The 24,977-nt window shown below is 63.3% G+C and overlaps 3 protein-coding genes and 2 long non-coding RNA genes across 7 annotated transcripts in view; 2 read left to right on the plus strand and 3 right to left on the minus strand.

Moving 5' to 3' along the window:
• LMOD1 (leiomodin 1) overlaps positions 1-7,874 on the plus strand; it is a 35,248-nt gene extending 27,374 nt beyond the window's left edge. Inside the window, exons 2-3 of the mRNA XM_038541898.1 lie at positions 4,978-6,429; positions 7,116-7,874. Of these exons, the coding sequence (XP_038397826.1) occupies positions 4,978-6,429; positions 7,116-7,142 (1,479 nt within the window). The 3' untranslated portion in view covers positions 7,143-7,874. The remainder of the gene's footprint in view (positions 1-4,977; positions 6,430-7,115) is intronic.
• On the minus strand, positions 3,770-14,735 carry SHISA4 (shisa family member 4). 2 transcript variants are annotated; one of them, XM_038541899.1, is made up of 6 exons: positions 14,620-14,715; positions 14,325-14,496; positions 13,685-13,818; positions 12,814-12,981; positions 10,227-10,311; positions 3,770-4,189 (listed from the first exon to the last, which is right to left on the minus strand). In XM_038541899.1, exons 1-6 carry the CDS (start codon positions 14,690-14,692, stop codon positions 4,135-4,137), a joined length of 687 nt encoding a protein of 228 aa, XP_038397827.1. In that variant the 5' UTR covers positions 14,693-14,715; the 3' UTR covers positions 3,770-4,134. The 2 variants fall into 2 exon arrangements, with proteins under 2 accessions (XP_038397827.1, XP_038397828.1); XM_038541900.1 differs by lacking the exons at positions 3,770-4,189; positions 10,227-10,311 and adding an exon at positions 12,101-12,595 and having other exon boundaries at positions 14,620-14,735.
• On the minus strand, positions 5,407-7,377 carry LOC119872477. The gene is made up of 3 exons (XR_005361791.1): positions 7,240-7,377; positions 6,320-7,108; positions 5,407-5,933 (listed from the first exon to the last, which is right to left on the minus strand). It is a non-coding gene; the product is annotated as an uncharacterized LOC119872477 (long non-coding RNA).
• Positions 14,297-21,539, plus strand: LOC119872476. Of its 2 annotated transcripts, none has more exons than XR_005361789.1 (3): positions 14,297-14,467; positions 16,570-16,798; positions 21,022-21,539. It is a non-coding gene; the product is annotated as an uncharacterized LOC119872476 (long non-coding RNA). The 2 variants fall into 2 exon arrangements; XR_005361790.1 differs by having other exon boundaries at positions 16,681-16,798.
• Positions 20,420-24,977, minus strand: part of IPO9 (importin 9) — a 59,221-nt gene continuing 54,663 nt past the window's right edge. The window contains exon 24 of the mRNA XM_038541896.1: positions 20,420-24,636. Coding sequence (XP_038397824.1) covers positions 24,526-24,636 — 111 coding nt within the window. The 3' untranslated portion in view covers positions 20,420-24,525. The remainder of the gene's footprint in view (positions 24,637-24,977) is intronic.

The raw sequence follows: 24,977 nt of genomic DNA on the forward strand, positions 1-24,977 counted from the left end.
CCCACTTCCGGCCCTCGGCCCTCTGGGCAGCTTTCCAGGGGCCCAGCTAGGGTTGGGGTGGCTTTCGGGGGCCCAGCGGGGTTGGGGAGGCTTTCCAGGGACCCAGCTGGGGTTGGGGCGGCTTTCCGGGGGGGAAGGCAGGCCCGTGGGCTGTGGCACGTGCTGACTTTCACTCTCCTAAGTCAGTGCTGAGCTGGCCTCGGGCAGGAGCGAGGAGGCCTCTGCGGCCCCGGCCACCTGCCTCCCCGGAAGCCTTCTCGGTCCGGACCCTGGGGCCCCGGGGTGGTCCGTCCCACCTCGCGTCCCAGACGACGGCTTCACGGCCGGCACGTGACCCTGCCAGCTAGCCTCACGCAGCCCATCGAGGCCCAGTTGGGGTTCGCCATGACTCCCTCGCCCCCGGGGGGACGCCCTCCCGACCATCCCGACCATCCTGTCCTCCCGGCAGCTCCGGAGGGACCTGCGGCTCCGCTGGGGGACGCGCACAATTGTCAGGCCACCGGGTGCACACGCGCAAGTAATGCGACATCGTGTGTCGACTCTGCTTCAGTAGACAGCGAAGGGGGCTGAGGAGGCCGGGCCGGCTCAGGTTGGAGCACGTGGCGCGACCTCGGCCGCACGAGCTCAAGCCCCACGCTGGGCACAGAGCCAGCTGTCACCAGAGCGGCGGCGGCGGGGGCTCCGGGGAGGGGTCCTGCCCGCCGAGCCCCAAGGGGAGCGGGCCCTGCGCTCTTGCCGGGCCTGCGGCTCCTGCCCCCTCGGCCTTCCCGGTGGGAAGCGGGAAGAGAGGCGGCGTTCGGGGCAGGTGAGGCAGGAGGCCACCCGGGTGCACCTGCCTGGCCCCCACGCCGCGTGAGGGGGCTGCTCTCCCGGGGACCCCGGCCCCCCTGCAGACAGACGCCTGAGTCAGCTCTCGGGCGGTGGGGGGAGTCGGGCCAGGGCCCCGGGGCCGCGGGGCAGCAGGGGAGCCCCGGGCAGGGCCAGGAAGGAGCCGCTGAGGGGCTGGCGCAGGCGCTGGGGAGCCCGAGGTGCCGCCCGCCTCCCCGACGCTCGCCTCCCAAGTAGAGCCTGGCCCACGAGAGACGGACCGCGGGCCGCGGCGCAGAGCCACGCGGAAAATGCCGGCTCCCAACAAGCTCGGGTCCCGCGGCCTCGCTCGGGGCCCTCGGGACTTGGGCCGAGTCTCTGCGCCGAGTCTCTGCGCGTCCCGGGAGCTCGAGCTCACGCCCTGTGCCTCCAGGGTCCGGGCTGGCCGCCTCACCAGGCCCCGCGGGAACCCAGCAGAAGCCAGGACTTGCCTCGGGGATGGAGCACCCGCCCCTGGATTCAGGGCAGCGGGGTCCCCGCGACGGGTGCGGCTGTTGCCGGTCACCCTGGCGTCCGGGCAGGAGGCTGGAGCGAGCCCAGCGGACCCACACCTTCCGCGTCCTGTGGGGAGGGATCCCCGGGCGCATCTTGTGTGGGCGCCGTCCCCTGGGGGGATCCGTGGACTCTCCCCCTCACACAGGCCTCAGGTGGGATTCCTCGGCAGGCAATGGCTCCGAGGAAGGGGAGACAGGGCCTTGGTGGTGCCGGAGCCAACAGGCCGCGGGGGGCTGAGGGCTGAGGCCACACACGGGGTGATTGGCCTTCCCTCCATGAGTTCTCATTTTCTTTATTCTTTTTTTAAAGATTCTATTTACTTATTCATGAGAGACCCAGAGAGAGAGAGACAGAGACCCAGGCAGAGGGAGAAGCAGGCTCCCTGCGGGGAGCCCGATGTGGGACTCGATCCCGGGACTCTGGGGTCACGCCCTGGGCCGAAGGTAGACGCTCAACCACTGGGTCACCCGGGCGCCCCACGTTCTCCTTTTCTAGGGACTTCGAGAGGAAGTCGTATCTGAGGCCCAGGGTGACTATCAAAGGTACTTATGTGGGATCCTAACCAGTGGCAGACAGAGCAGCTCCATGAGGCCACAGGCCTGGAGCAGGTGGGGGAAAGGAGCTGCCTCTCCCCTGTCTGATGGCTAGGTCCCTGCGACCTCACAGGCTGGCAGAGGCTGGCAGAGCTCATGCCCTCCGTTCCCCTGCCTTCACCGAGGCTTGCCAAAGCACCCCCGTGGCCTTCCCCTAACCCTAAAGCTTTTCCCAGAGGGCAAAACCATGATTGCTGCTCAGATCTCTCACCTAGAGGCCTGTGGACCTTTGCTCTATGGAAGTTCTTCCTTCTATCTGACCTAAACCCCTCTTGCTATAAGGGATGAACAGCGGAGCAAGGCCTAGAGACAGGAAGACAAGCAAAAATAACCTCCGGAGGTCGCCAGGAGGCACCCCCAGTTCTAGAAGCAAAAGAAGTTGGCTTGGACTCCCTTTCAGATAAGCAAGAAGGAGGCAGCTCTGCTATGTGCTGAGGAGCTCGCTCACCAGAAATCCCAGCCCTGGGAGGACGCTGGGCTCCTTCTCCTTTTAAGGCAACATCTGAGCTCTCGGGGCTGCACGAGCTGCAACAAGCCCCAGCCCCACTCATTCCTGGCTATTTGGAGGAAACCCATGATTAATCAGCTCCCCCGCCCCCGCCCCGCCTGTTTTTCATTAGGTTCTTTTCTAAGGGCTGCAACACCTCCTCGAGAATGGACACATGACAGATGCCAGCCAGCTAGGACCCCAGTGTAGGGGGAGTGCCCTAGGGGGAGTAGGGACCCGTCCTGGAGGACGACCAGGGGGTAGGCCTGAATCTAGGGTGTCAGGGCAGAGCGAGGGTTAAAATGTTGGAAAAGGAGTCGCGATGGGAGAACAGGGGACAGTTCTGAATGGGAGCCCTGGTCTGGACTGGGATGAGTTTGCTGGGAGAGGAGGCAGCTGCGGAGCAAGGTCCTGGGGGCAGCAGGGGGGCCAGGCACCTGGAGGTGCCTGGGCAGGTGGAGAGGAGCGCCTCCGCCCCTACGGGCGAGGAGGTCAGACCCCAAACCCAGGCTTTCCTGAACCGGCTGGTTAGGTTAGCATCCATCGGGCTTCCCAGGCTCCCTGTGGGCGCGGCTGGTGGGCGGGCGTGGGAGCTGTGCGAAGGGCAGCTGGGCTGAGAGATGCAAAGGGGCGCTCACTGGGGAGGGGAGGCAGCAGCCCCTGCCTGGGGGGCCTGCCCGCTGGAGCTTGGGCTGACCTGGCCGAGGGCGGTGGCACGCACCTTTCACCTCCACGCTCCCCAAGTGGATGGAATGGGAGATGAACCCACTGTGAGCCAGGGTGGGGGTGGGCTGGAATTTCCCTGCTGAGCAGTGGGCAGACATGGTCAGGAGCGTCCTAAAGGGGCGACCCTCGCATTTCCTCACTCACGTTCCTTCATTCATTTGCACACTGCAAGCATCTGCTTCCTTTCCAACCACCAGCAGTAAGGTCACCGTCACTGCAAGGATGGTCTGAAGAGTCCACCCAGGCCTCTGGGGGGCAGAGAAAGCACGAGAGGGCGTCCTCCGCCCTTTTGCACAGAAAACCCCAGAGAGGCCCCGGTGCAAACTGCCCCCGTGGGGCAGGAGGAGGGAAGGGGCACATTCCTCGGCCCTGCCTCACCAGGCCCTGTGCCCCTTGGCTGCCTGTTGTGATTCTAGCAGAGAAGCCAAGGACTTTTGCTGCTAAATAAACCCCGGGGCTGGTCCCCAATGGCATGTGTTTGTAGTACAGGTACAAACTGTTTCCATAGAACCAACCAGCTCTCCATCCTGTCTCTCCTTTTCCTTCCTCCTCCTCCTCCTCCTCCTCCTCCTCCCACACCCCAGCCAAGCACTCCTGAAAGAGAGAAAACCTAATAATCAGGCCCTTGTCTCTTCCTCTTAAAAACCAAACACAAAAACCTTTAGGGATGGACCCTGCTTGGGGTCCCAGGGGCTCAGGGGTGTCTATCATAGTTGGACAGTTCCATGTGGGATCTTAGGCGATCCTGATGCTTCTTCTGCTCCTCCGATGGGAGCAGGAAAACAAGGCTCAGACTTTCTGCAACGTCGTGGAGGAAGGAACAGGGCCCCAGGGAAGTGGCGGGTGGCCCGCGTCGCATGTGAAAGTCAAGCCTGTCTCCTGTGTTGGCGACTGCCTTCCAGGCCTCGGAGTGTCACTCAGTGTGGGGTCACAGAATCCTAGTCCTCCCTCCTGAGGTCGGCTCACTCAGTGGACTCCGGGGCTCCTCTCGGAGACGCATTGGTCTTTACCAAAGTCTTTACTAAAAAAAAAAAAAAAAAAAAGGAAAGAAAAAGGATGATATTGTGGGCTTTTTAAAAAAGCTACACCTATTTGATGTTTTGATGTCAAGGTACATCCTTTATCCTGCTATGTTGACCTTACGTAGAAGTATCTTCAACTGGTAAGATAAAACGTGGGCAGCCCTATGTTGGCCCTGCCAACTTTTTTTTTTTAATTCCTTTGAAAAGGTGTCCGCTGTAAAATTCCAGCATCTGAGGACCACTGACCCACCTCCTCTTTGGAAGCGGGGCCAGCACGAGGGGAGGCATGTGAGGCACTGGCCTAGTGCATAGAATGTGCGGCGCCACCGAAAAGCTTGGTGATCAAGATGACTGATATTTTTAAAAATGGAATTTAATGCCAAAAAAAAAAAAAAGAAGAAGAAGAAATCCATGACAACCCAAGATTCAAAATTTCAAATAAAGACAGGGGCAGTATTAGTGATTTCTCCTTTTGCCTCGGGTTCTACCGTGGCTCAGCAAGGTGCCCCTTGGAAGCTTTCCCCGACAGAAAAGGGCAGCTCTGGGTCGCAGGGCCCCCCGGGGAAGGAACCATCACCACCTCCTCAGGGGTCCTTTGCCCCCGCGACCCTGAGGTCAGCCTGACCCCCGCCGCTCGAAGCCCGGGCCTCCTAGGTATTTGCAGTGGACGTCGCCCTTTGGAGGCTCCGGGGCAGCGGTGCAAATGCTCCCCGCACTTGTCCCCATGCTCACTCCTCTCCCTCCATAGCCAGCTCTTCATGTTTATTTTTCTTTTCTGAATTCTTAGGAAAGCAAGCAAGTGGAGACAAAGGCAGATGCCAAGAACGGAGAGGAAAGGGGCAGAGATGCCAGCAAAAAACCCCTGGGCTCCAGACGGGACGCGGACCTGGGGAAGGAGCCAAAGAGGGGTGGTTTAAAGAAGAGCTTCTCGAGAGACAAGGACGAAGCCGATGGCAAAGGTGGAGACAAGCCCAAGGAGGAGAAGCTCATCCGGGGGATCGACCGGGGCCGGGTCCGGGCCGCCGTGGACAGGAAGGAGGCCGTGAAGGACGGGCAGGCGGAAGACAGGGCAGCAGCCCCCAGGAGGGAGGACGAGAAGAGGGTCAGTGACCGCAGCGCAGGGCCGGCCAGAGCCAGGGCCAGGAAGGGAGAGGACAAGGAGCCGGGCCCAGGCGAGGGCGACGGGAAGGGAGAGGGGGAGAGGCGGCGCGCAGACCCCAGGACGGAGGACGAGGGGATGAGAAGAGGAGACGCCAAGAGGCAGGACGAGAAGGCGAAGAAGGAGCCCGTCCGCGCCGAGGGGCCCGGGGAGCAGAGCCTGAGCCCCGCCGCTGCGGAGAAACCGGGCCCGGCGGCCCCCCTGACGGCCTCGGAAGGGCCCGCCAAGGAGGAGGACGCGGCTCCCAGCATATTTGACGAGCCCCTGGAGAGAGTGAAGAACAACGACCCCGAGATGACCGAGGTGAACGTCAACAACTCGGACTGCATCACTAACGAGATCCTGGTCCGGTTCGCCGAGGCGCTGGAGTTCAACACGGCGGTCAAGGTGTTCGCCCTGGCCAACACGCGCGCCGACGACCACGTGGCCTTCGCCATCGCCATCATGCTCAAGGCCAACAAGACCATCACCAGCCTGAACCTGGACTCGAACCACATCACGGGCAAGGGCATCCTGGCCATCTTCCGGGCCCTCCTGCAGAACGACACGCTCACCGAGCTGCGCTTCCACAACCAGCGGCACATCTGCGGCGGCAAGACGGAGATGGAGATTGCCAAGCTGCTCAAGGAGAACACCACGCTGCTCAAGCTGGGCTACCACTTCGAGCTGGCCGGGCCCCGGATGACGGTCACCAACCTGCTCAGCCGCAACATGGACAGGCAGCGGCAGCGGCGGCTCCAGGAGCAGCGGCAGGCGCAGGAGGCCGGCGGCGGCGGCAAGAAGGATCTGCTGGGGGTGCCCCCGCGCGCCGGCCCGGCCAAGGGCTCCCCCAAACCCTCCCCGCAGCCGTCCCCCAAGGCCTCGCCCAAGAACTCGCCCCAGACCGGGGGCGCCCCCGCCGCCCCGCCTCCACCCCCGCCGCCCCTGGCCCCACCCCTCCTCCCCGACACCCTGAGGAACTCGCTGTCACCGGCCACCCAGAGGAAGATGGGCGACAGGGCCCTGCCCGGTCAGGAGAAGAACTCCCGCGACCAGCTCCTGGCTGCTATCCGCTCCAGCAACCTGAAGCAGCTCAAGAAGTTAAGTAGTCGCGGGGGGGGGGGGGGGGGGGGGCCGGGTCACCCCCCCAGCCCCGTCAGCTCCCTGGAAGGGCTCCCTGTAGCTCCCCCGCCCCCGCAGCCTCCCTCTTCTCCACCTGCTGCTGAGCCAGTTTCTCCCAGACACGGAGAAATAGCCTGCACATTGGGGGTGCGCCCGGGCCTTGTGCACCCCCCACTGTGTCTGGCCCTGCCACCCCCCACCACCACCCCCACCCCCTGTCGCAAAAGCAAAAACGACCTCCCTTTGACCAGCTCCCTCTCAGGACCGGCATGCCCCGCAGACCCGTGTATCCCAAGGTCTCCGGGAGGTTCCCTCCGCAGGACGGCCTCCCCTGGGACGGCTCAGCGCTGGGGCCCCACGAGCCACCCCTAGACACCTTGCTCCCCCACCTCGGGCGGCAGAGGCTGTCACCTGCCCCTGGAGCGGCCAGGGCGGCACCGCCGGGGGCCAGACACCACGGGATGGAGGACACCTCTAGTAGAACTGCAGCGGTCACCTGAGGCCTCCAGTTCTCCAGCCGAGCGAGGGGCCTGGTCCAGCCTGCGCCTCCTTTATTCATTCCACGTCTGGTTTCCAGAAGGCCCGGGGCGGGGGCGGGGGGCAGTGAAGCCCAGAGGCTCCCCCGCTGAGCTCCTTTCTGAACCGCCTCTGTCCTGCCCTTACAGGTGGAGGTGCCCAAACTGCTTCAGTAGGACCAGACTGCCAGGGGGCACCGTCTGCCAATGCCAAGGCTGCCCGGCCTCGCCTCCCAGGGCCGCACAGACCCCACCCGCCCCACCCCTGGCTGACCTGCTGTGGATGCCCCTACTCTGCCACGGGAGAGCACGAGGCCTGGCCACGCTCAAGGAAGGATGCCTTCTCTCTTCTCACTTTCCTTTTCTTGTCTCTGAGGCTCTCCAAAAATGTCTTTTTTACCCGGAGCTGAGCTTTCTGGACAAGAAGAGTCCTTTTAGTGTGTCACTGAGAAGATGGCGTGCCTGGGGCCCGAGCAGCCGGCAAGTTGCAAAAGGCCCGCGGCCCGCGGCCCAGGAAGATGTCCCTCCAGGACCGCGTAACCAGCCCAGCCCCGCTGCCCTCCAGGGCCGGGATCCAGGCCTCTGAGGAGCCCTTGGGGCAAAGCTGCTGGGCCCCGTGGCCCTCTGTGTGCGACGCCACGGGGAGGATGAGAGCGCACGAGGGCCCACGGGCAGAAGGAAGAGGGGCTGAGGATACCCTCCCACCCCCTGGGCTCAGCAGATGCCACGCGGGGCAGCTGGCCTGGGGGGACTGGGCCCCGGCCCGAGGAGGGGGAGAGACAGCAGCTGGTCCTGAAGGTTTGATGCCAAAGCAGACATTTCCCTCACACCCACCTGCTGTTGTATAAATAGCTGTGTATCTGTTTTTCCATAAGATTTTGATAATATATACAAGCCTTTAGTCGTGAACGGTTGTGCCCCATCTCTGTACGGTGCTCTGCTCCTGATGCTCGCCCCGGGCCCAGTGCAGGACTCCAGGAGCCCCTGGACATGCCGTCCCGAGTTGGCCCCAGGACGGGTTCACACCTGTGGAAAGTCCTGGGAGCGGGAAAGCCTCAAGCCTGGGGAGAGGGCTCCTCACCGACCCGGCTGGCCAGGCCAAGGAAGCCGGGCCTCGGCCAGGGTCCACTCCTGACCATCCCTGCTGCCTGGAGCCATGAGCCAGAGCTGCTTTCCGGGGTGACGGGCAGAGTGGAGCACGGGGCCCTGGGATGCCTATATTAGGCATGTTCAGGGGATGCTCATTCCACGAGTCTTCCTAACTGTGGGCTTGGGGCCAGCTCCCCACAGCGGTCACAAGCCCAGGAAGGCAGCCGTCTGTGAGCAGGCAGGGAAGCAAATGACCATTTGGGGAGCAGCTGGTGCACCCGCCACCTGTCTCGCCCCTGCGCTGGCTGCAGGCTGCTCTCCTGACCTGCTGTGCCCCCCACGCCCTCCCTAAGGCACACATCAAAAGCACCGTGCTGGTTTGACCGGCTTCAAGGCGCTGGCACCCTGTGGCACCGCGGAACTGCCCCCCTGGGCCTGGGTCCCTGGCAGTTTTCTCTGTCTCTGGGTTATGTCTGGACGGCAGGGAGCACAGCAGTCTCCATCTTCGGGGTGGCGGAGGGGGAGCCCCTACTATGAAGGAGGTGCTGTGCCAGGTCTGAGCACACAGAGGCAGGCTAGTCATGGGAGCAAACAGCTCCGACCCCAGGGTCCACCCCGGTCCCTCACCCTTCCCACCTGCCCCCTGCCCCACATCGGGCACTGGGCTGGGCCAGGGATGGGGCGGCAGGCCCCCGCGGTGCTGGCTGGAGTGGGGTGCAGCGGGGTGTGGCCTGCTGCAGGGGCTGGGCCTTAGGGGCCGGGGTTGCCTCAGGTGCTCCTGAGCTCTGGGACGGGGACACCAATGTCATCCCCACCTTGCGGATGAAGTCCAGCCCCGGGGCCTGACCTCGCGGGGCCGCAGCTCTAAGCGGGGTCTCGCGGCCCCTCGAGCTACCTCCGGGGCGGGTCCCCTGCTCCTGCTCCTGCTCCCGCCCTGGACGGACCCTGCGGGCGGCCGAGAGCCGGGGCCTGAGCAAACCCAGCCGACCAGCTGCAAAACGTGGGCTTCCCGCGGAGACCGTCCCGTAGGGGGTCCTTCCCCAGCCCGCGGGCGAGGTTTGGTCGGGCCAGATCCTTCCCGCTTCCCCGCGGCGGGCGGCCCAGCTCCTCCTGCCTCGGCGGCGGGACGCGGGACGCGGGAGCGCGGCGCCACCTGCAGGCAGGCCGCGGCCGGGGCGGAGGGGGGGAGGGGCGGGGCGGGGAGGGGGCAGGAGGGGGAGAGGGGGGAGGGGCGGGGAGGAGGGTGAAGGAGGCGGGGGGTGGGGGGACGGGGGGAGTGGGGGGGGCCCTGCCGGGGAGGGAGGCGGATGGGAGTCCCGGAAGGGGCAGGGGGAGCGAGGGGGGGCCCGCCCGGGGAGGGGGCGGCCGGGAGGGGAGGGGGGGCGGGACTGCGGGGCGGGGGGGGGGCAGACGGGAGGGGCGGAGGGAGCGGGAGTGTCCCTGGGCCAGGGAGGGGGTGGACGGGAGTCCCGGGAAGGGCGGGGGGAGCAGGGGGAGCGGGAGGGGGGCCCTGCCGGGGAGGGGGCGGGCGGGCGGGACTGCCGGGAGGGGGGGTTTCAAGGAGTCGGTGCATCTCCGTGTTGGAACCAGGTCTCTCGCCGCCGCTGCATCCCCGCGACCTGGGCGGGGCTCTCCACACCTGCCCCCCCCGCCCCCCGCGCCGCCCCCCTGGTCTCCCGCCCCCCCAGCGCAGGGCATCTTCGCACCGACGCTCCGTCGCGCCGTCCCCCCCCCCGCCCCCTCCCCGCCGGCCTGGGGGGACCCCAGGGCGGGGTGCGCCGGGGCTGCTGGGGGCTCCCCCCACATCCTGCCGCAGCCCAACAAGCCAGTGAGCGAGGGGCTGGGTCTAGTCGGGACCACGGTCACTCCCGGGACGCGTGAGACCCGGGGCCCAGGCTCCTGGCTCGCAGCCCCCGCTCCCCCACCCTGCAGGGTCTGCAGCCTGAGCCCCGCTGCCGCTTAGGGCCCGCGGAGGGCGGGCTGGGGGCCTGGGAGGGCCGGGTCAGGGCCCCCTCCCCCTCCCCTGCCCCGCACAGGCCAGGCCAGCGCACCTCCCGGCTCCGACCCCCCTTCCGTTCTCCCTCCCTCTCCCCCTTGCCCGGAGCGTCAGCTTTCCGGGCCGCTGTTCCTCCTCCTCCCCTCTCCGTCCCCGGCCCCTCTGTTCTCACTCACCCCTGCCCTAGCTCTCCGGGCATCTCCGGGCACCTCCCGGCGTCCCCGCGGACCTCAGCCTCCCCCTCGCGGCCTGAGCAGGTGCCTAAGCCCAAGAAAGAGGTATTTGCTCTAGTATGGAGTGCTGCGTGCTCCCCGACGGTGCCTCCCAGACCTCCCGTGAGGGTCCTCCGCGCGCCCCGGCCACCCGGCAGGGCCCCACTGGACACCCCAATCCTTGAGTCAGTGCTCCCCAGCCCTTGTAGGGCGCCCGCCTGGTTTCAGGGCTGCTAGCTGCCGACCAGGAGGATGGGGGGCAGCTGCCACTCTGCTCCTGCTGCGCCCGGGCTGGCGGGGCGGGGGGTGTCCTGGACAGAAGCTCAGGGAGAGGTTGAGGGGACTGCCCTGTTTAGAGCTCGGGAGGTGAGCGGGCCTCTCAGGGCGAGCAAAGCACGCTCTGTCATGGTCTCCCCCTCTTCCTTAGGATTCTCGGTGCTTTGTGGAATTAGGTGACAGGCGCTGCAGTGGAGGGGACACTCCATCCCACCGGGAGGGGAGGCGCTAGGACTGGGATAAGCCCGCCTTCCGCCACAGGCCACAGAGCAATTTCTAATCAGCCCGATTGAGGATTTGAGGATAATTAATTCTGACCTGCGCGCATCCACTTAATGCCTCTTTTCATAGGAAAACTCAGGAACCTTGTCCCCAGTCTCCTGGCCCCCCACCCCCCCGCCCCGCCGCAGGGGAGAGAGGGAGGAAAGCCAGGGGTTTCCAACCTGGGGTTGACCTGGTGACCTGTCTCCTAAAGTGTTTCCCCACCTCAGCGAGAAGGTGGATGAGCAGCTGTGACCCCAGTTTGTCCCCCCCAGCATTAGCTTCTCCTCATCTGCTTGGTCCGGGGACATTGGGCCCCCCCGAAAATTTCACTGCGAAGGGAGGGAGCTGGGCTGTTGCTGCTGCTGGCCCGGAGCGACACCCCACCCCCACCCCGTCCGGACCCCAGGTGGGCGCTGGAGGGCGCAGTGAGCACCCCGCTGGAACACACGCTGCGGGTGGAGGGCCACGGGGGAGGCGGGCCACGGGGGAGGCGGGCGGGGCGAACATATGGGTGCTGGGTGGTGGGTGCTGCTGTTGCCAAGCCACACTGGCACTTCTCCCACTTGAATTAAAAACTATAAAACCTCCTTCTCTAGCTCTGTCGCCACACAAGTCCCGAGAGCACAAGCACCCAGGTCCTCAGGGAACAAGGCAAGGGCTGAGCGTAGAGAGATGCATGGGTGTCTGGGGGGACGGGGGAACGACGACGACGACGACGATGACGACAACAACGACAGCGGCTAGTGTTTTCGGGTCCCCTGGTGACCCAAGGGGACTGACGGGAGCCCCTGCATCAGCCTCGAGTGGCCCGGTGTCTCCACTCGGCTCCTAGAGCCCCTGTGATCAGGAAGGGAGGGCAGGGGGTCACAGTCCCATGTACAGGGTTCACCCTCATTACAGCCCTGAGGCACTGTCTCCGGGGATACTGAGGAAACCGGGTTTGGAGACACACCCAGGGTCACACACCCAGCAGTGGCACCCACATAGGAAGCCACGCGTACCCGAGGAGGGGAAGGTGCCTGTGCACAGTTTGCAGTGGCTTCTGTGTCACCGGGCCAGACCCCTAGCAGGGGGGTGGGTGTCTCTGTAGGGCGGATGGGTGCCCTCTTCCCAGCTGCAGCGAAATGCACCTCGCGGACTCCGGGAACCCCTCCGGGAGCCCTGAGCCTGGGCTGCTCGGTGCGGAAGGGGCGAGGGCGGTGCTGGGCTCCAGGATGTGGCCCTGGCAGGACCCAGGGCCCAGCTGCAGGCAGAGCTCCCGGAAGGCAAGGACGGGCCCAATGAGGCAATGACATGACTACAGCTTTACAGCTTTAATCCAGCAGGTCGGGGCTCCAGCCAGGGGCAGCCGGGAGAGGGCTTGCGCCCACCGCCGAGGGAGCCCACTCCCTGGCCCGCTCCAGCCTGCGGTGAGCAAGCAGGACGGGCCCAGAGTGCCTGGCTGGGACCCGGGACCTAGAGGGACTCCAAAACAGCAGGGGCCTTGACCCAGGCTTTCGTGTCCTTCTCTAGGCCCAGGTAAAAACAGTCCACGGATCCCAAGCCCTCCCCACCCCTCTCCTTCGCGGCCAAGGTCCAGCTCAGCTCCTGGTCTACTTCCCTGGGTGGCGCTCCATCGCCCCGAGGACCCAGGGCTTGGCTTGGGCTGCGGCCTGCTGAGTAGAGGAGCCTTGCCCCCCCCCCCCAGGGCCAGATGCAGATACAGGAGAGGGGGCATCGCTGAAGGGGCAGCAGACAGCTGGTTCCTCAGGCTCCCGGGTAGGAGGGCTGTGGTGGCATGTAGGGGGGAGGAGCTGAAAGCCAAGGAGACAGGGTGAGGGTCGGGGGTGGCACAGGAGGATGTGAAGGGACCCCCAATTCCAGAGGCCTGAAGGATCCACGGGGAAGAGTAGCCTGGAGAGTTCCAGCTGAGGCAGATGTCTGGGAGGGGGGTCTGGGTGAGCGAGGGGCAGGGGGATCCCAGCACAGAGGTATGAGCAGGCAGGCAGGAGGCTCCGGATCACTCACTTACCTGCAGGGTTGTAGATAGGAGGTCCAGCCGGGTAGAGTGGATACTGGGGAGCAGGACCACTAGGAGGGTACACGTAGCCAGGCTGCGGGGGCACGGGGCCAGCTTTGGGGTCCTGGGGGTATGGGTACACTGGCTGTACTGGGATGCCTGTCATTGGGATCTCCTGGCCTAGTGGGGGGGAAAGGATGTTCATTCAGAACTGCAGCTCCGTGGGAAACCAAGGTAAGGCCCTGGGGCCCAGCACGGGCAGGCTCCAGGCTGGCCACGCCCCCACCCCGCTCTGCCCCCAGAGCCTGCTGGCAGCGGGGTGGGGAGCCCTGCACGTGGCCCTGTGGCCAGGCAGTCTAGGTTTGCTCCCCTCAGCAGGTTTCAGAGGCCGCATGAGCCAGAGAACACAGCCCGGGGAACATCCCACTTGGGCAAGGACAGGCCAGCTTGGGGCCTGGCTGCCACCGGGTGGGGGGGACCCAGCCTGCCCCTCCCACACCGATCCCCAGGCAGTGTCACGTCCCCACGCCCATCGTGTGTGGGCGCGTATGCGGTCACAGCCACCATGCAGGCGTATGTTGCATCGTGCACTACAGTACATGCGGTTCATGCTGGCGGCAGGCCGCCTCGTGCCCTCGCCAAGAGTCACACACGTGCACGTACCCACTGCATGCATACCAGGTCGACAGACGGCCTGCGGTGCACAGCCGAACATTCACATGCACGTGTGTGTGCGCACGCCGTGGGTGTTCACATAGAGCCCCGGCACATTATCTCTGGGGTCACAGGCTGGCGGGTGTGTGTCTGCACTGGGCCCACGTCCCTGAGCCCTCCGGCGGCCGCCCCGGGGTGCAGCCCAGCCGTACCGGCCCACCGCGCGCACCTTCAAACGGGCTCTGCAGATGCTGGCGCCGGCGGTACAGGTAGCAGCAGGAGCACAGGAAGCAGCAGATGGTGGTGGCCACCACCGCCACGAAGAGGATCACCGCGGAGGCGATGCCGGCTATGGTCTTGGGACTTGACACACACAGAGAACAGGCCCGTCACCTTGTGACAGTCGCAGGAAGGAGTCCGCGGCGGCGGCCACAGACCTGTGCTCCGCCTCCGGCCGGCAGGGGGCCGAGCAGGCTGAGTCTGGGTCCCCGGGGCCGTGCCCAGGCCCGGGAGGGGGGACGGCTTAGGGGACACTTCCCAGAAGCCCGCGCTGCCCGGCCGGCTGGGGACCCGGTTCGGGGTGCGCCCCGCTCCCGCGCTCCCGGCCTGCGACTTCCCGGGGTCGCCTCGGAGCCGGAGCACCGCGGCCCCTCGGGAGGCACCTGCAGCCGCGGCCTCCGGGTCCTGAGCTCCGAGCGGCGCAGCGGGCGGGGGCGCCCAGGGCGGCCGAGGGGACCGGGAGGCCCAGCCCGCCGCATCCTCCGGGATCCCAGCCTCCGGCGGGGCTGCGGCCGCGGGGCACCCGGCGTGGGCTGGGGGCGCGGGGGAGGGGCGCGGGGCGCGGGGCGCGGGGGAGGGGCGGGGCGCACCTGAAGGCCAGGCAGTGCTTCTGCTGCCTCTCGGTGATGAGCAAGGTCAGGTCCCGGCAGCAGTAGCGCTGGTAGCAGGTCCCGCAGCAGAAGGTGAAGAACTCGCAGCTGAAGCCCGGATGCCACGAGCCGTTGCGGTCCAGGTACCACAGGCAGTCCTCGGCCGCCAGCGCTGCGGGCACGGCGGGGGACGCTGGGCCGCGGGGACCCCCCGCCTCCCGCCCCCCGCCCCCCGCCCCCCCGCGGGGCCCCGCGCCCCCCCCGCCCCCGCCCCCGCCCCCGCCCCCCCACTTACCCAGCGGCGCCCCCAGCACCAGGACCGCGGCCGCCGCGAGCCGAGCCGCCCCGCAGAGCCCCGGGGGCCGCATGGCCGGGCTTGGGCGCGGTCGGCCCCGCCGGAGCGCGGAGCGCAGGACGCAGCCGGCGGGAGCTGCCGCGGGGCCCAGCCCGCCGCCCGCCGCGCCTCCCTCTCCCGCCTCCCGCGGGGCGGGACCACGGCCGGGGCCGCCGCAGCCCCGCCCCGCCCCGCCCCGCCCCCGCCCCCGCCGCAGCCCCGCCCCGCCCCGCCCCCGCCGCAGCCCCGCCGCAGCCCCGCCCCGCCCCCGCCGCAGCCCCGCCCCTGCCCCCGCCCCGCCCCCGCCGGGACCCAGCCCGCGGCCGGCCCCAGGAGCCCCCTCCCGACCCCGCGCCGGCGCCCTAGAGGGGCAGGGCCTCCTCCACCCCAGGGTCCGGCCCAGGTCGTCCGGCGGGGCGGGGCGGCGCCGGGGGGGGCAAGAGGCCGAGGGCACCCCGCCCCCACCCAGAACACAGGCCCCCATTGAGAGGCGGCTGAGAGCCGCTTTGTCCGCGGTGCCCGCAGGCCCGGACCCTGCCAGCTGCCCTGGCTCCCGCCCCCCCAGTGGACAGCGCCGGCGGGCACCAGCCCGTGGCCTCATCGCCCCACGACAGGCTGGGGCCACCCGGAGCCGCGGGCCGGTCGCCCATCGGGTCCCCTTCCTTCGGGGCCGACCCTGCGGATGGCCGCCCTGGCCCGAGGGCAGGGGCACAGGAGCTACCGGGTGGAGACCACGTTGGGGGGCAGTCAGTCCCCCTGCAAATGTGTGCTGTCAGCTACCTGGGGGCGCTGGCCGGGGCTGCCTGCCACCCCACGGACAAAGTCAGGGGCCCAGTCGAGGCCTGGCGGCGGTGCCACCCTTGCCAGGGCACTTGGATGTTTACCTCGTGAAGGGTCCCCACAGCCCGCGAGCAGCAGAGCAGACAGGTGTCCTCATCAACCCTGTTGACAGGCGGGGAGGCCAGGGCTCACAGGAGCGTAGGCCTGGCCCCAGATACTGCCGCCAGGGGATGGGGGGCTCCAGTCATCCAGCCGGATCCCCTTCCCCAAGAGCAGGGGTGTGGACAGCGCCTCTCTGTGTCCCAGGAACGGAACCGGACAGCACAGGGCAGGCCCCGCAAAATGTCAGTAAGTTAGGGAAGCACAGAGGGAAGAGGACGGCCTGGGCCCCATGGGCGCTGGCACCCCGGCCCGGAACTGGGGCAGGCGGGCACATGATGGCAGGTGCAGGCGCAGGACCGGCCCAGGTGCAGCAGCAGAGGCGCCGGGCACAACCTGTGTCCATCAGCCTGCATGCGTGCCGGTCCCGTCCACGCCCTCCTAGGCACAAGCTCCGTGGCCGCTGCGTCCACGCTGTCACCGGTCCTTGCGGGACGTAACCCCTGTGGGCTGAGGGACTTTCAGAGGAAGGGTCGTCCCTTCCTGGCCAAGGCTGATGCTCCCCCGGGTACTCAAGACCGCGTGTGACCTCTCTGCGTCATCTCTTTAGTGCCCTTAGCTTCTTTCCCACCCAAAACGAAACCCCAAGTCTTCCCTCGTCAAACAAGCCCAAGCCCAAGCCCCATGCTTCCCAAAACGCCCCCTTTTCTAGCTGCTTTCCTGCTTCTTCCCTTTATTTCCCAGCTGGTCCTCCTCCAACCTGGCCCCGGGTGAGGCCTGCAGCGGGCCACCCACCTAGCTCGCATCGACGGGGAGCCTTTAACCAGAAAACTCTAGGAAAACGTGCGGCCCTCGGGACAGCAGTGTTGCGCAGGGGCCGGGGCGGGAGGGCGGCCTGGGGGAGGACTGGCAGGGTTGGCGCCGCCTGGGGGGCCGAGGCCGAGGACCTGGGCGGGGGTGGGAAGGGGCTGCGTGGGAGGATTGGGGAGCGGCTGAGGGCGGCCAGGGCTCCCCGGACCTCATCCATTCCAGGCACCCAGGAGCCTCCTCCCGGGCCCCAGTGAGGGGCAGAGGCTTTCCTGGAAAAGGAGAGGCACAGTAATTAATCTGTGATCAGAGGAGACCAACTGCCAACTTTGCCAGGAGCGGGCTCTCCCCGAGGGGCCTGGAATATGACGCTGATGCTGCCGGCGGCCAACGCTGCAAATGAGTCTGCCCCGTTGTACAGAGGTTGGAAGAGAATTCTCCCCGTTTCACGCAGGTGGGGGTTGATGGTGGGCTTCTGCGACTTCAAATCCAGGCCCCTGATTCACCACCTGCGTCTGCGGGGACAGGTCCTAAGTGCTCGGCGCTGGGCTTGGCACACAGAGCACGTACTCGGGAACCCTGCTGCCCAGCCCTTGCCCGGGCAGGAGACTGGGGGGAGACAACTAGAGTGGGGGAGGCCACCGCGAGCCGGCTGGGGGTGGGGGCGGCCAGGACCGGGCCTGTGACCCAGTTTGGGCTTTGCCGGGGGCTGTGGTACCCAGGCAAACACTGCTGAGTCATCTCTCCCTGGGCTGAGTGACCAGCCCAGGGCTCCTCCCAACCCCCTTCTTGCTCTCCTTCAAATCGCAGCCCACGGAGCAGGGAGCAGGGCCCGGAGTAGGGCCTGGTCTCTCCCAGGCCTTCCTGCCTTCCCAGGACAGGGCCCTGGAGCCTCCGTTGCAGGGGCTCCTGCCCCACCCAGGTGTCTGGCTCAGGCGTTCTGGGCCACTGTGAGGCAGGGGAGCTCCGTTCCTCTCCCCTACTTGCCTCCATGCTTCCTTCAGGAGAGGGTGCACCCTCCAGCCCTCCTCCTGTGAGCAGTCCTCTGGCACCTCCTGCAGATGGGTAATTATGCATTCCTTTCTTCCCCAAGGACCCTGAGCCCTTTCCTCCTTCTGATTTAATCTCATCACACCCACTCCAGGGTGTCAGAGACACAGGGACTCTTCCTTGCAACCCAGAGCTGGGGAGCCCCAGGCCCAGGAGAGTGCCAGAAACGTGGCCGAGGTCTCATGGCTCAGCTGGGGACGAAAGGAGCCCCATCTCCTGGACCCCACTGTCCCCAAATACACAAACACCTTTCCTGCGACCTAAGGTCGTCCCTGATGTCTAGCTTTATTCTTTCTTTAGTGCAAACTAAAGGCGGTGACCCTGGAGTTTGTCCTGTGGGCAGGAGGGGCCCGGGTGGGTGCGGGCCTGTGGGGAGCAGCCTCACTGCCCGCCCGCCCCCCGGCTCCTGGTAGGAAGGAGCGCTCTTCTAGCTATGCCTTTGCAGGACGCCAGGCCTCTGGTTCTTTGCGGAGGCGCGGGGCAGCCTGGGCCCCAGGAAAGGAGGGGTTAGCCCGGCTGCTCTGGGTGGCATCTGGGAACAGCCTGCCCCGGGGGCAGCCGGGGCCTGGCTTCGGGAGCCCGGTCCAGTCAGTGGGGCAGACAGGGAGGGCCAGGTTGGCTTTAAATGGCACCTTGCTCAGACTGCACCCCTGCCAGCTGGCCAGGGTGGGGGCAGACAGTGTTATTTTGAGATCTGAGGGTAAGGAAGGAAGCCGGTTCTGTTTACGGCCCTCCCCGTGCTCCCCGCTCCCTCTCCTGGGAGGCTGCCGCCCAAGGCCGCCGCGGGTCCCTTCCACCCTGGGGTCCCTGTCTTCAGCCCAGCGTCCCTGCTCACTGCACAGGTGGGAACTGCCACCCGCACACGGACACAGGGCCTCGGCGGAGTGACCGGCTCTGCAGGGACCAGAGCGCGCCGTGAGCGGTGCCTCGGCCCTGGCCGCTCACTGATCTTGCTTTAACCCTCAGGATGCCCCCGGGATGCAGAGCAAATGGAGGCACAGACAGCGCAAGTGGCTTTGCCCCCAGTCGCCCGGCAGGGCCAGGATGGAAGCCCCGGGGGGGGGGGGGTGCGCTGGTCCCTCTGAGCCACAACCAGGGGCGCCCTGCCCCCCCTTCCTGGTCTGCAGCCACCCCTGGGCTGGGCCTCCTCGAGGGCCGAACCCACTGGAACCCTCCAGAATCCTCGTTCAGCTGGCCCACCCTCTCCCTCGCGGTTCAGTGGAAAGAGCATTACTCAGGGTCACATGAGGGGTTACCCACTGGCCGGCAGGCACCCAGCCGTCTCCCTCAGCCCGTGTCCCGCCTCTCCTAGGGTGCTCGGTGGGCCAGGGATGGGGGGAGCAGCCACGGCGGTGGGGTTGGATCAGGGGAGATCTGCGATCACGGACCCGGAGCAAGGGCCCCGCCATATCTCCTCTGTCCCCCTGACGGTGCTGGGAAATACCCATCCCCCTTCTGGGATCATGGGGACCCGGGACGTCCCGTGAGGCAAGGTACCTTGGGGCTGCCTCGCAGGCCAGCCCCAGGGTCCCCGCCCGGTGCGGCCTCCCCAGGGACCGCGCCGCCCTTCCCGCAGGAAGGCGCCCCCCCAGGCCCCACCGGGTCCCCAGGGCTCAGGCCCCGGGCGCCTCTCCTCTAGGGGCTCTGTTTTGCACCCCGCAGAGGCGGTGAAGGCAAGAAAGTGCGAGGAATCTGGCTACGAGGAATCTGGCTACGTTCTTGGGATGAGATGGGCGTCTAGTGAGGCCAGGCCAACAGCCTGTAACGCACGCACGCACGTCAGCGGGGCTCGGAGAACCTGTGCGCAGCCGGTGGAGGCAGGCGCGACGCTCCTAGCGCTCCTAAGGGCCCCAGCGGCAGGGCTGCAGCTCCTCCTCCGAGCCGCCTGCAGCTCCTCCTCTCGGAGACCCCGATTTAGCAGCAGCATCTGTGAAGCTGCACTGAGTCATCCTAACCCAGTGAGTCAGGGACAGGAGCCCAACATAGCTCCCAGCTACTGGCGGGTGGAGCGCTTCGCTCAAGTCATCTTTAATTCTACCTACAACTGTGAGGCAGGGACCAGTTGTCCATCCTACAAGCGCCGAGACCGAGCATCCGAGGGGACGCCGCCCACCGCGGCTCCCCCGACCCGGGAGCTATGCTCAGGCCCCCGCAGGGCAACTGGGCACTCGGAGCAAGGGCGCCCGGGCCCTCGAGTTGGCCAGCACACCTGCCATAGGGCCGACGGGGCTGAAAGACCAGGAGAAGGCGCACTTTTAGGAAAATAACAGTAATGCCACTCCTTTCTCACCTACTCAGAAACAAAAACCCCACAAAAATAAAACAACTTCCCCGAAACAAAACAGGACACGAGGGTCTTTGCTGGATGCTAGTGTGGGCCTGCCCCGGCCAGCCCGGCAGCGGAAGGGGAGGAACTCCCAAACAGTAGGATAGTTGTTAGCGGTTACCTTTGGCTGCTTTGCTATCCGGAGCCTGAGGTAGGGCGGTGGGGTCTACGCGGAGCCCCTGCCAGCTGTCACGCTTGCAGGACCACGCTCTGTCCACCCTTGGGCCCACGGACTCTCCCTCAACCTTTCACCCTCCACCTCCGGTCTCCACGGGGCCCAGGCTCTCGGCTCTCTCACCTGCACCCCTGCTGGCATGTTTGCACAGACATCACGATTGCTTCCCCAAACACAAATCCGATCATGTCACTTCTCTGCCTCAACTCCTTGAGTGTGGTCATCCATTCCCTGAAGAGGGGTTAGGGGCCCGCAGGATCCTGCACCACCTGGCCCCCCTTGTCCTCCCAGCTTCCTTCTAGCCAAGAGCCCCGTGAACCATAAATTCCAATACCTTTAACCTGAATATAAGCTGTGAAAGTGCGATCCTATTCCACGAAGGCCTTTTCTTAAAGATTCTTTGCTCCGGGGTGCCCTACCCCACCCTCGTCCGCCTGGCCAATGCACTGGGGAGGCGAGACAGAAAACTGGCAAAGTGCAACCTCCTTGGGTCAGAATGGGTCAGAATCACACACTTGGCCATGTGACTTTTGGCAGGTAACATTTAATAACGCTGTGCCTCGGTTTCGCCAGTCTGTAGGTGGGGTAAACAGAAGTACGTACTTGGTAGTTCTTAGATGGTCTACCGAGATAATCGAAGTGACGCTTTGGAACAGCCATTGGCATTTGGGGCTTGTGAAACCTCAACGGTTGTTGGCCACCTTGTGAGTGCCCAGTCCCAGGGTCACCTTCTCCATGCGACCCTGCCTGCCTTCCTCTCCGTTACGGTTAACCACTCCCCTCTGGGTAGTGGGGATGGGCCCCAGTACTTCTCTCATGGCACCACCCACATCTGTTGCCTTATTTCTGACCCCTGACTAGACTAGCTTCTAACCCTGGCCTTGCATGTCAAGGAAGTTTAGTATTTGCGGAACAGAATAAACACCTAGTAGCCAGAAACTGGCCTTGAGTTTGTCTACTCGTTGGCCACGGGTCTGCCTGGCTGGGGGGAGTAGCGTGTCCTTCACTGGACAACCCTTTCTTCTTCCAAAGCGGTGTCCGGTTTTCCCTGAGTCTTCTCAGCTCCTTTAAGCTTCTTCCCGCATGGCACAGCTCTGGTCCTCCGGTTCTTGTTTTCCTCTTGCAGATGGGCACGCCGTCTGTCGGGGAGCCTCCTGTTTGAGCACCATGATGGAACGGAGCACTCTAGGATTGCCGACACACATGGGAGACTGAACCGATCTTACACAATCTGTGTCCGCCACCCCAGCCAGGACTACGCTGGAGTTGACTGAGGACACGTTAACGGCTCCTGACATCATGAGCGCTTATTACGTGCACACAGAATTGCTGACAGGAGCAGCCTACTCTGTAACCCTTAACTTTCTTCGTACTCATCAATCCGAGTTCTCAAACCACCTTACCTTTAACTTCTGCCTATAGAAGTGTCTGTTTGAATCCTAACTTGTCATCACTCTGAGAGGTTCCCCTTATCTAAAAATCTGACTGGCAGGGGCACCTCGATGGCTCAGCTGCATAAGCATCTGATTTTTGATTTCTGCTCAGGTCATGATCTCAAGGTTGAGAGATGGAGCCCCACGGAGCCTGCTTGGGATTCTCTCCCATCTAAAAAAATAAATAAATAAAAAAAAAATGTGATCGGCATCTATCTAGTCCTGTTTCTTTTATAAATGGCCTCAGATCCTTTTGGAATGGGTAAGGCATGAAACCCCCCATCTGTCATTCATATCAAAGGAGGGGACAAGGACAGCGCCCTGGGGCACAGCGCAAACCATTCCACAATAAGCCACTTTGTAGTCTGAGGGTTGGTGGCCAGTAACCAACTTATTTCCTGGATGCTTTGATTTTACCTTGTCCAGATTTTATCTGTCACCAGAATCAGCCTGCAAGTCTAGTTTGGCAGCACTTGCTCTGAATTCATGGCGACGTCTATGGAACCCCAGCGAGGACAGCATTCCTATTTATGGGCCGGGGCCGTGTCCGCTTGTGGTCCCTGGTCAATGTCATAGGACGGGCAGGGACTTGTGACAATCTGCTTCCTTCCAGGCTTGGACTTCCCCCTTCTCCATCTTCTGGTTGATTCTTCCAATCTCCCTTCAGTTCCTTCCACCAGGAGCTCAACCACGGCTGGAAAGGTGCCCCGGCGTCCTAGCTGTGCGCATGCTCAGGAGACCTGGACGATCTTAGAGCCGCCAGCGTGCCCTCATCCCCTCACTTATCTTGAACTTCGGCTCCTAACCTGTTGGCCCTGGCCTTTTCAGGCCCAAGCTAGTTCTTTGGCCAAAAGAACAAGAGGCAAAACAGGAGCTGGAGTTCAACTTTTCGTCAGGAGTACTGGCTTCAAGCAGATCTTTCCCGTCCCTGCTGACACTGGGCGTCGTCTGAATGCTCCTCCTCACTGACAGAACGGGAGTATCACCCACTGTGCACCTGCTCTAACGGGCCAGTGGGTGATGGGAAAACGCTGTGGGAGCACAGGAAGTGCTTACACGCCAAGGGGTCCAAGACCCTCTGCTCTCATCCACAACAGTGTGTCTGCTGGGCAGGGGTGGCCCCAGGGTATACCCAGACCCTTGCCTTCAGGACTCAAGTTTTCCAGTACTCCCCAAAAATCAGCAAGAGAGGACACTTGTCAAGAACCATTTTTGGCACCAGATACAGACTCTCTTCCACTCAGCAGGCCCAGAAGGGGCCCCCATCATCCTCAGTGTGGGAGCTCCAAGCCTTCCCAAACTCAGCAATTTGACGTCATGGGCGCGAGACCATCTGTTGTGCCACAGTCAGGGTTGATTTGGCCTTGTGGAACCTTTAGCACTGGAACCAATGGCATTGCATGGAGATCAACGGTAGGGTGAGTTTCTAAGGCTGATTGGTTTTCTCGAGCACCAATGGGCCAGACCTCCTGTCACTGCCCCAGCGTGAGGGACTCTCCCAGCTCAAGGGGGAGAAGCAACAGGAGCAGTTACTAGTCTCAGAACCTGGCTGGCAGCAGACCATGCTCTGCACGTGCTCTCAGGCTTTTCAAGGACAGGAACGATAACAGACACTCCCCCCAACTCAGATGTGGGGACTGCACACCAGGGACACCTAGTGGCATGAAACCACTATTAGCTACAAAACCCCGAAGCTTCCGTAACAGTCCTGTACAGGAAATGCCCTACGAGTGTGGTCTTTTCCTCAAGAACAGGCTTAAATTCATTTGATAGTCTGCTTCTTGTTTGCAGGAACGTCAACGTCTAGAAATCTGTAGCTGCTAAATCTGGGCACCAGGTATGGGCACTGCCAAAACGGGAGTGCTGGGCTTTGTCTTCCTCCCTTTGTTATCCTCATTCACTTTGTGAACATACAACAGACTGAAATTCCCAATTAAGGGACCTCCCTTAAAAATACTTGATTGGGGCACCTGGGGGGGGGGGTTCAGTGGTTTGAGTGTCTGCCTTTGGCTCAAGTACTGGGATCGAGTCCTGTGGCGGGCTCCCCACAGGGAGCCTGCTTCTCCCTCTGCCTCTCTCTGTCTCTCATGAATAAATAAATAAAATCTTTAAAAAAAAATCTTGATTGGACGATACCAGTTCTCTAAGAGTCATTTTGCTCGAGCTAGGTTACCTAGGACACACTAGGGTGTCTACATGGCTCCGCCTAATCTTTTTTTCCTTACTTTTATTTTCCTTCTAAAAGGAACAGAAGGCAGATGTGCTGGGACACCTTATACCATGCGGACTAAATTCATTTGTAAAGATTACTTTACTCTCCTAGAAAAATACACATTGCAAATTTGAGGGCTACAACTTAACCACTTTAGAGGATTCCTGAGGGAGAGGGGGTAACCTTTGAATATCAGACTGTGTGGTGATGTGTGGGAGAGGAATATTAAATATAGTTGGGTCAGGAGGACTTTAAAAAATGTTTTTCCCATTTTTTTTTTTTCCTAAAAAAGGAAAAACAAATTGCCATCTGTCTGGCTTATTTTGTGTGTGTGCATGTATACGCAGGAATAGCTTGGGGGGAGGTGCTGAATCATGCAATGAGGCAAAACCAAGATGACGTCCTTTGACAGGGGAACCTTAGTGTTGTAGGAGGGAGACAAGGAGAGGTCACTGGAGAGGGCTCAGAAGGTAGCTGCTCCCCTCGTTCCTATGGAGAACCCAGAGCATCTGTGGTGGAGGGCAGAAAGCACAATCATCTCTCAAGGGTATTCCTATCTGAATACCTCAGATGTCCTATGGAAGTAAACAGGTCTGTTTTAGAATATAAATGGTCATGACTTCCTGTGCTCCTGAGGTGGGGCAAAATAATCCATGAACACATAATCCTTCTGGGCAATATGTTTCGGGAGCGGCCAGCAGAGGACTCTAGGAACAGAAGTGGGGGCACAGTTGGGGAGAAAAAGGTCCTAGAGATGGAGTATCTTCAGGGGGACTTTGAGAAATGTCCTTTGTTCCAGTATTCCTAAGTGACAGCACTGGTGAGCTCAGTCTGAATTGTCAGTGTCACTCTGCAAAGGCCAAGGGCCGAGTCAGGAGGCCACTCTAGGTTGAAAAGAAAGTACATGTCGAGGCCAGTTAAGGGCTGCAAAATGGTTTGTGGCTGAGCCAGGAGGAGCAAATGTGGAAAGTCTCCATTTTTTTTTTTAGATGCCAATGGTCTGCAGAACCCGCCTCTCGTTGTCATTAAGGTGGCCTGAGAACATTATGTAGCAGGGCTGTTGAGCGAACTGGCAGAGGAAGTCCGTGAGATATGCCTGGAGGGAAGAAAAAGAGTGGCATTACTGAGGGTTCCCAGGCTCACCATCCACAGTGGGGCAAGCACAAGTGGTATAGGAAGCAGTGGCTCTGAGACAAATGCCAACACCCCGAGGGATGGCTTTCTACATTCTTGGATCTAGTTTAGGTTTAACCCAGGGACTCAATTCCGTAAGGAAATGAAATTTTCCCAACAGATCTCCTATTCTACCGGGAAGCCTTCACAAGACAGCTGGGGTTGCAAGAAACTGGACTGCCATACTGGTAGGAATAAAATGCTAAGGTGCAAAGTCCCAGTCCACCCAGAGTCCTTGACTATTCAGCAGGACAGGAACTCTCT

This window comes from Canis lupus, chromosome 7 (assembly GCF_011100685.1).
Source record: "Canis lupus familiaris isolate Mischka breed German Shepherd chromosome 7, alternate assembly UU_Cfam_GSD_1.0, whole genome shotgun sequence".
Taxonomy (NCBI): Eukaryota; Metazoa; Chordata; class Mammalia; order Carnivora; family Canidae; genus Canis; species Canis lupus.